Source organism: Labrus bergylta, chromosome 5 (genome assembly GCF_963930695.1).
Source record: "Labrus bergylta chromosome 5, fLabBer1.1, whole genome shotgun sequence".
Taxonomy (NCBI): domain Eukaryota; kingdom Metazoa; phylum Chordata; class Actinopteri; order Labriformes; family Labridae; genus Labrus; species Labrus bergylta.
Window position 1 is genome coordinate 2,788,501 of NC_089199.1, and position 10,000 is coordinate 2,798,500.

The following is a 10,000-nucleotide window of genomic DNA, read 5'->3' on the forward strand; positions in this document are numbered from 1 at the left end:
TCAGTGATTTTAATAGTGTGAGTGAAATGTGTGTGTGTGTGTGTGTGTGTGTGTGTGTGTGTGTGTGTGTGTGCGCGTTATCAACCCCCTTTCTCTCCCCCCCTGTCTCCTTTATCCTCGTTAAAGAAAAAAAGAGCCGGTGAAGAGGTTCTTAGCCATCTGCATGTCTGTTTCCAGAAAAGCCAGCACATTTCACATTTCCATTATGATACATGTTGTCAGATCTTCCCACTGCAATTTGCAGTCCCCTAAAGCTACTGCTCCTTATTAAATCTACACTCTGCCCAAGCCTCGCCAGCTTGTGTGTGTGTGTGTGTGTTTTCTAGAGATCCTGTGTGCCACAATTACCCTATCTCCACTCTGTTAATAGCACTCTTTACCGCCTTTACAAGGTTGCGTTTGTGTGTTTTGCGTGTGTAGGTAGGGGGTCAGAGGTTGGTGTGGCTGAGTATTTGACAGATCTGTTGCAGATGAAGAGTGTTTATTGGTTTGTGTCGACATAGCAACTCCAATATCACCTGGCGGGCTGCAACACACACTCCTGAATCACTATGATTCACTGCCTGATGTTAAAAAGCCCACAAGTGTGTGCGTGTGTGTGTGTGTGTGTGTGTGTGTGTGTGTGTGTGTGTGTGTGTGTGTTTATGGGTGTGCATGTGTGTGCCTGCGGGCAGGAGCATGTACTTTCTCCTAGCAACAATGCTATGGAGGAGACACTCCAGATGACAATGTGTGTATAAGTGGATATATGGATGTGTGTGTGTGTGTATCTTCAAAGATCTCAGAGTATTGAATAAGATACATCACGCCCAGTGTGTCAGCACCTATTAAAACAGACACATCCAAGCATGCCAGCCTGGGACGGGTTCCAACCAGAGTGCATGCATGCATGCGCGTGTGTGTGAGTGTGTGTGTTTTACCTGCTGTAGCATAAGAGCCTGCTGTTGCTGCAGCAGGGCCTGGAGCTGAGGGGGAGACAGAATCTGTTGCATTTGCTGAGGAGTGATCATCTGTGGACTCATCATGGCCATCGACACAGGAACCTACAATCAGAACACACAGAGTTATTTAGATTTTTCTCAATTAAATGCTTTCTTGAAAAAAAAAAAGTAGGACATCAGAGAGTAAAGTTTTATATGAAAAGGCACAGCCAGCACTTTAAACATGACTGTGCCTGCAACTGAACGCTCAACTCAAAACAAACAATGTGAATGGAGGCCCAACATTGTGCTGGTATGGACAGGTAAAGTGAGAGAGGTGTGTTGTCTGTGTTTCTTTGTTGTCAGTCACCACTTAGAAAAGCTGGCACCCTTAGACAAAGATAAACACACTGACACACCACTGTTGACACTTTCCTTCAAAAAGGTAAAAAAAAAAAAGAAAAAAAAAAAAAAAAAAAAAAGGCAATTTCTGCGACAACAGGCAGATAAAAGGACAGATATGCAATCTCCTTATAAGAAATCTTATCTGCTTCCATAAACATATGATTAGGATAGCGTCCGATTCTCTTTCCACGCAGTCAAGCCTGGCTAAGAAGAAAGAAACAACAAAGTGGCTATCTGATAAGATGTCTATCTCATCAGATAGAGCTGCAGGCAGCCAAAGGCAGACAGACAGAGAGAGAGAGAGAGAGAGAGAGAGAGAGAGAGAAAGGATGTGATTCTCGCAGATGTGTTGTGCAAGCGTTCTGAATGCACATGTATTGTACACAGAGCTGGGCCGAGATGCTAATCTGATGACAAACACCGCAAAACTGGAGACAAGCTAAACACATAAATCAGAAGCTGCACGTGCATGCACAAATAGAAGAAATATATTGAGAAATCAGACAGACACTGCTGCAGACAAAGTGCTTTTGTATTTATTAACTGAATTAAGCTTTGAGACAACAATGAGGGGGATAAAGAGACAGAGCCGATCAGACACAGACAGATATTTAGGGAGTGAGATTTCACTCTGTCACTGAACATCAATAACCCACACAGCCTTCTCAATACAATAATCCTCTCTGTTAGGAAGTGATGGCTGCTTTACAGAGATACATAAGGCTGAGTTGTCACATCTAAAACTGGCTATTTATCTATATTCCATCCATGGCAAAAATATCAATCTCTCTCTTGGTCAAATTGTAGACTGGTTCTTACTTGTGCAAGCTGCATGTGTGAACATTTATCACTCTGACTTTATCCAGAGCTTCTCCTGCCGGTCCCTCAGCAGGATATACTCAGAGAGAACTTTCAGAGAATTCACCTCGAGCGAGTGGGAGGAGATTGTGACGTTCATTCTGCTGCTATCGGTGTACGACCATAGTCTGTCTGCTCATGACCGGTACGATCTCCGTGCACATAATTAAACTGCTGCATTCTGTTTTCTGCTTGTGTCCAATAGCTGACTCTGTTGCTTGGCCTGCCACTTCCACATCGTTGTTTTTACATAATGTCTTGCCTCAGGAGACCCCCCTCCCCTTGTCCAACAGCGATAATCTCCTCCTGTGAGGTGTGTGAGGAAGCAGATCATGAGAATTTAGGATAGTATAATAATACTTTATTGATCCCCAGAGGGGAAATTCGGGAAATATGTAGTTCCCTGACCGGGAATCAAACCCAGGCCGCGGCGGTGAGAGCGCCAAATCCTAACCACTAGACCAACAGGGAATTCAGGGTTAGTCCTGAAATTTTCATGATCTGCATATGTGAAAAGGGGTTTAGTGTGTGTGTGTGTAGTTGTGCATATGAGCCATTGTGTGTGTGTGTGTGTGTGTGTGTGTGTGTGTGTGGATCCCCTGAGCACCTGTGGGAACAGCAGGTAGGTAGAGCAATATGAGAGGAAAGAGAATAAGCAAGCAGATGAGCTGTCAGTGGTAAATTAAATCTGACTCTGTGAACAAGATTGACCGTAAATACTAACAAATACTAACACCTACTCTCCCCACTTGCCCCCTTCTCCCTCGACCCTCGACCCCCCACACTTTTATCAAACCAGACATCCCTAACTGAACACACTACCAGGTATATGATTCAAGGATAGGGGGGTTGGAGAAAAGGCTGTGGAGGATGCTGGGTGGTAGAGAGTCTGAGATTTAGAAAAGTAGAAAAAGGTGTTAGAAAGGATTAGCTGTAGTGCTAAAATGTGTTTGAGCTGAAGAAGAAGAGAAGAAGAAAATAAGAAAAGAGTCAAAGCGGTGGGGGGGGGGGGGGGGTGTTGATGTGGCAGTTGGTTGAGGAACACGCTGAGGGGATGGGGGGGTGCCGGGGTGTAAGGTGGTTGTGGGGGTGGGTGATGGGTGCCGCTTGGCGTCATGCCAGTTTGCCCCCGCCGCCGGGCCTTGTCAGTCTAAGCTGCCAAATGAAAGGCTGTAATTAATTGCTCTTGTGCATCCTATTCTTCCTCCCTGACAACTCATACATTCTATTTTATACACACCGCCATTGACATTTCCCAGTCACTAGCTTAATAATTACTGGAGTTATAGCACCTTTCTGTGTGTTGGCTGACGCTCTGATGCCAGAAAGAAACGCGCGTCCATGTGAGCAAGCGCTGATATACTAAACAGTATGCGTGTGCGTGTGTTTAAGGCTGCATTTGTGTGTGTTGGTGTGTGGCAGGCTGAATGCTGAGTAGTTAAGGTTTGACGCCATTAATTGCCCCTATAATCTAATATCACAAAGCGTGGTGATTATGGGGCATGCGTTGCCACCGCCATACGACACCGCCAGCCTGAGAGCGCCGCCACAAAACAAAAGCCTCGCCATTAGAGATTTGACGGGCCAGGACAAAAGCGCCTCACAATGCGGAATTATATTTTCATTCGCCTTTGTCTCTCCCGGTGAATGATTTCTTCCCTTTCATTGGACTGTGAATAGGGAGAGTCTGAAAAGCCGGGCGATTTGAAGTCAGCCATTTATTAAATGCATTTAATTTTTTTTTTTTTCCGCTGTCGTCCCATTTTTTTTTTTTTTCCAGTGTTGCATGTTAATTTGAAATAGGGAGATGCGTGGTAGATTAGAGGGAGAGAGAGGTAAGGCTCCGGGGTGGAAGAGAGATGGAGTGGAGGGGCGAGCGAGGAGAACCAAGGATAGCATCCAAGAAAAGGAAAGAAGGAAGGAAGGAAAAAAGCAAATAATGATTAAAAAGAAAGATATATGTGAGGGGCTATAAAGAAGGAAAATGGAAGTTTAGCCAGCAGGTTTTGGGAATTAAATAGTGTGGTCTAAAGCGAAGACAGACACAAATGTGGGCACATCCTGTACATCCTGTGGGTGATTTATGAATTTAAAAGTTTAAACCGCTGGTAATTCTATCATTTGAATTTAATTTAATTTTTTAGATGTCACTAAACTCATTAACATGCAAGAATCAGTCATACATGCACACACAACACATGCACACACAGGCAGACACACAAACTGTCAAGGGGTCGTCGCCTGACAGAGGTCAACCCCTGTCTTGGAGAAAAGAGGGTGCAAGAGGAGTGAGGGAGGGGCGGGGGGGAGGAGAAAGAAAAGCGAGAGACAGCCTTGTCGTTTACAGAGAGTGGAGGAGTAATTAGAGGGGTTGTTTGAAGAGGGAGTTTAACTGATTAACAAAGAAAGAGAGGGAGCGAGGGAGCGCCCTAAAGATGGGAAGGAGAAAGGAGGAGAAAGGCAGGGAGTCCCAGAGGAGGGGAGAGAGAGAAAGATGGGGGGGGACGTAGCTTGCATTTCAATGAGGCTCCATCACTTTCTCTCCTCTCCTCCCTTGATGACTTTTCATTCTAACGAGGAGGAAAGCCCCACTTTCCATTTCAGATGAAAACTCAGGGATGCTGGGAAGGAAAGCACGGCTATCTGATATTAAACCAGCATGCAGCTGGGGGAATTGGCCCAGCGCAGCTCTGCACCATGTTTATATTGAGACAAGCTGCATCTTCTTTAATCTGGGAGTGAACTTTAGATTTTTTCACCTTCACCTTACTTCTAGTAAAAAGTCTTCCACTACAATAATGCTCCCACATCATAGCGCCGTTAACCATCTCATAGTGCAGATTCTATGCACATGAAATGAACACAATTTATTTAAGAAGATGATCTCAAAAAAACTTCTTCCCATTCATTTTCGGTGGTTATTTTTTGGCACAAGTTAAGAAAAACAGACAAACAATGTTGCTGCTTTAAAAGCAGCATCAACACTTCATAAGAAGATGAAGTTACTGCTACACTTATTCATCTCAGGCCGACTCAATACGTGCTGCCAGTACCTGCATATGTGTGTGTGTGTGTGTGTGTGTGTTTATGTGCAGTATTTGTGTGTGTGTGTCAGCAGTGAGTGTGGAGAAGAAAGGAGCCTATAATCAGAATCTAAACTGGCTCTCAGTCTAAATGATGCGGGCCCTGCCTCCGGGTCTTTGGGGACATGCAGGAGAGAGGGATAATTGAAAAAATGACAGAGGAGAAAGTAGGAGGAAGAGAGAGAGGCTGACACAGACCACCTCCCCCCATCCTCACCCCTTCCTCCTCCTCCTCCCTTTTCCCCTCTCCTGGTAGGAACAAACCCCAGCGCTGTTTATCCTTGTCACTGAGCATTACCACCTCAACCCTGGAAGGGACGTCTGCCTCTCTGTGTCCTGACCTGTCACACACACACAGACACACAAACACACACACACACACACACACACAGACACACACACACAGACACACACACACAGACACACGCACACACACACACACACACACACACACACACACACACACACACACACACCACCACCACACACGCACACAGTAACAAACACACACACACACGCTTCCAATAATCCAACTTTCTATAACAACTAGCTTCTGACTTTTGAATCTTTCCTTCAAGACTTAAAATTTAGTAAAACTTGACATTCGTCGACAGCAAAACTTAAATGACAATAAGTGTGTGTATGTGTGTGTGTGTGTGTGTGTGTGTGTGTGTGTGTGTGTGTGTGTGTGTGTGTGTGTGTGTGTGGGGGGGGGGCTGAGTCCCTGCGTTCTTTTGGTTGTTTATTCATCAGCTATCATCACTACCCTCTATCCGTCTCTTCAGTCAAACAGCCTGTCCATGTCATCATGCCAAGTAATGGTGAAGGGTGAGGAAAGGAGAGGGGGGGGGGGGGCACAGAGCAAAGAGGATAAAAAAAAGAGAATGAGGGGAGTGAAGGAGGAAAGCATTGGAATGAAAAAGAGAAATAGTAGGAGCACCCACTGTGCTGTGAGCGTTGTTTGGAGCTCAGGGCTCGGTCTCCGCTGGAAGTAAAAAGGGCCCCTTTGTGTGCAATGAGTACCCCTCCTCGAGCTAATCTGCAGCAGGGCAAGGGGCCACATTACTCGCGGGGCAACTGATGAGCGAAGCCAGGTGGGGTGGGTTGAAGACACAGGCACCTTAAAGTCTCAGACTTTTTGCTGAGTATGTTTTTCTGCATGACTCTGCGAACAATGTGTGTGTAAACAGAGTGAATGTTCCAACAATGCACAAGTGCTGACTTCAGCTTTTCAAATAGTTTTTTTCTATTAGTTGCACATAACTCTGCACAGAACAAAAACACAAGGTTAGAACATGTGTTCTTCTCTACTTCCCTTTGGAGTGTTTAATTAACGCTTAAGCTGATTTTCTCGTTCTAAAGTTACTGATACAAAGCATTGTCCTTGTCTTTTAAAGTTAAGGATTTTAATTTTAAGAAGTTAAGAAGAGGTTTAAGTGGATTTCATTCCAGAGATATAAAATATATTCACTCCAATTAGTACATTTTATTGTACAGTTGTTAAGGTTAGCTGCTACTTAAGTTTATAATAATGCTGATGTCATGATTTTTCAATTAACCCTTTCGATTGCATTTAAAATCATTTTAAGCCCTGACAGCGACCCCACTGGTGGATTTAGATCAACATTCATTTTATTGTATGTATTAGTAAGAATAATAAAGTGTTAAAAAGGAAAAAAATACAAAACTATAATTAGGCAAAAATCAGCCACAGGGAAATCTGAAAGGAAACTTCAGATGTACTACCATTTAAAAGTTTCAAAACAATAACAATGTCTACAGCAAGCTGAAAACAGGAACAGGCACTAATAATGAAGATATACAGTCCATTTAATGTCCTGCATAAGCATTTTAAATGTACCATTGAGATGTGTGGGACTTGCAGATATTATTTATCTCAGTTGGGGATTAAACAGCAGTTTGAAAAACAAGGCCTTTTGTCTTTTACAGTTCGCTCGTTTCATTGTAAATAAATGACTTGCCAATAGTTGCAATGTGAGTGATTTTCAGTATGCACAGCTGGATGTTAACTGGAATGTTAAAGGAATAATCATTTCATTATCCGTGTAAGCAGCTGGGAGCAATAGTTTCTATTATGGGAAAAAGGCCCAAAACCAATGATTACACAGAGATTAAACAGGAGGATTGATGAATGTGTGTATCAACTGACAAAAGGATGAAATGGAAGAGGTGAAATGGACAGTTGCTAGGACAGTAGCCAGACTTGAGCCCATAGAAAAAGCCCTTAACCGGCCAGTGAATGAGCTGGGACTTTTCTACACTCACATAGGAACACATACATGCACATACTCATACACACAAACACACACATACACAATGCATTTGGAAGCGCATAGTACTCAGCTCTCCCTGACAGAGGCCAGACAAATGAAGAAAAAAAAAAGACTTGAGAGAGGACAGACCAGTAAGTTCAAGTGGAAAATCCTCCTCCTCTCCTCCTTCTCTCCCCTCCCTTCCACTCCCCTCGTCCACCCCCTCCCTCCATCTAACGCCCCAGTGCTTCAGAATAAAAATGACAACACGTTTTCAGAAACACACAGCCACACACACACACACACACACACACACACACACACACACACACACACACACACACACACACACACAGGGCATTTCATTGGGAAGTGTAGGAGGCCGTTATCGACCATATTTCATTACTGATTTCACTCATGTTTCAAATCACAAAATAAGAGTTTCACACTCCAGCGGGCAGACCCCCGAAACCTCTCCTCTCCATCTCCCCCTCTGTCTGTCCAGCCCTCTGCCCGAAGCCAGACCCTTTCCACTGGCTGCTCAACCCTCTCCCATACGCCCTTCACAAACTGTCAGGACCTCAAACACACACAGGCCCAATTCCCCCAACATCAAATAAGAGAAACTGCCAACTAAGCACTTTCATTGAGTGGACAAAAGGAGTGCTTTGGGAAAAACACTTTGAAAGGAAATAAAAGAGAACTGGATGGAGAAGGAGCTGCTTCAGTACCTCTGGGGGGGCGAAACACTCATCTTTCTACATACTTTTGTTGATTAGTTAAAAGACTTTGAACCCTACCTCTGAATCTTTATGCTCGGTAGGTTTTCATAAATCTGTAGTTGTTTAAATGTGGCAGCTGGGAGAGGACAGAAAACAATCCAGCAACATCTAGAAAACTGGAGAATTTCATCTGTAATATTGATGAAACGTATTCTTAATGGAGAGAAAAATCTCTGTATAAGACTGACATGACTCAGTTTCTTCTCTACTGCAGTGCTGCTTCCAGCCCTCTCCAGAGAGCACAGAGCCAAGCTAATTAACATATCTCTAATGAGTCTTTTCATTTTTTTCCTAATTAAACGAGCTCCTCAATAATACATGAAAACGGGACACCGTGCTATTCAATTACATACGTATGGGCCACAGCCAAGCACGTGCGTTAATCTGTTATGTGTGCATGCCAAGTGGCAGCGTGTTAAGTGTGCCAGGCGTGCGTCTGCCAAGTGGGCGTACATGTGTTCGCCCGTGCCCACCCTGTGTGTAAGCGCATGCCAAGTGTGGCCATTGTAGAGAACGTGTGGTGGGTCATGGAAGCATGCTGGGTAATCCGCCGCTCGCCACTCTGTCTGCCAACTGTGTGCCAATTGATTCACTTGGTCGCATGCATGCCACTACCAATTAAGCTAAATGTGGCCAATTAATGTCCAATACCTTCCACAAACACACACATAGTGACAAATTCTCCATATACCACAAAATGTTAGGATGTCTCCCGAGTGCAGTTTCAGTTTTATAGGTTGCTTGCGTAAGGACACTTGAGAGTTTTCACTATATATCTTGAAGTCGGTACAGGGTTCAACGACTTTGAAAACAGTTTCTGTTTTAAAAAGATTCAGTGTCAGCCAGCACAAAACTTTTAATTTAATGCATTCCATTTCAAATTGAAAAAGTTATCTTATTGTGTCCACAGTACCTCTGCTCCATCATCAGTGATGTTTCAAATATGATTATTGGCATTGCTAATATAAGTTTTTATTTAGTGTCTGTCTGTTCGTCTGTCTGTCTATCCTTTTATTGGTCTCTAATGTTAGGATGTTTGCAGTTGACCTATTGCTGTCAAAGCAATCGATTAAGTGTACTACATTTTCCTTTCTAGTCTCACTCTGATTCACTATTTGTCATCTTGACTTGTTTACTGTGAAAGAAGTCATTAAAGGAGCAAGTTAGCTCTCTTCCTTGAAAAGGACATTTGGGGTGGAACACATAGACAGAAGAACCAGTTTAGAATGTCTATCTAACACAGGTTGTAGTTATCGATGGACGAAGCATGAGTGATGTCGTCTGTTACTACAGGTGGCTTTGGGATCCCATCCATAGCGGGTCACCCATGCTGTCTCAACCTAACTTTCAGTAAACCTAACGACAGAGCTGAGGCAGGTTTTAAGCCTCTTCACCAACTGTTACACTATGGCCCCCTGTCAATCTTGTCTGCTATGCATATTATTGTGAATAACACTTATCCTTCATAAAAATTAATACATATGAGTTATCAAAAGATTCTACATTTTTCAACACCGGAGGTTTGTTGCTTCAATCTGTCACACTGATTGCTGTTTTTCTTTTTTTAAACAAATGCAGCTAATTTTTTTTAACACTATTTTTCCTGCAATTGCCCGTCTAGAGACTTGAGCTTTTGTTGAGTTTCTCATGACTATGACACTTGGCGTTGGCTAACACAC

General features: G+C 43.6%; 1 protein-coding gene and 1 non-coding gene across 5 annotated transcripts in view; both read right to left on the reverse strand.

The window, feature by feature from the left end:
- foxp4 (forkhead box P4) overlaps positions 1 to 10,000 on the reverse strand; it is a 93,904-nt gene that overhangs the window by 31,910 nt on the left and 51,994 nt on the right. For all 4 annotated transcript variants that reach the window (XM_065954550.1, XM_065954551.1, XM_065954549.1 and 1 more), the window contains one exon: positions 921 to 1,043. In XM_065954550.1, the coding sequence (XP_065810622.1) occupies positions 921 to 1,043 (123 nt within the window). The remainder of the gene's footprint in view (positions 1 to 920; positions 1,044 to 10,000) is intronic.
- trnae-cuc (transfer RNA glutamic acid (anticodon CUC)) lies at positions 2,583 to 2,654 on the reverse strand. Its single transcript has one exon. It is a non-coding gene; the product is annotated as a tRNA-Glu (tRNA).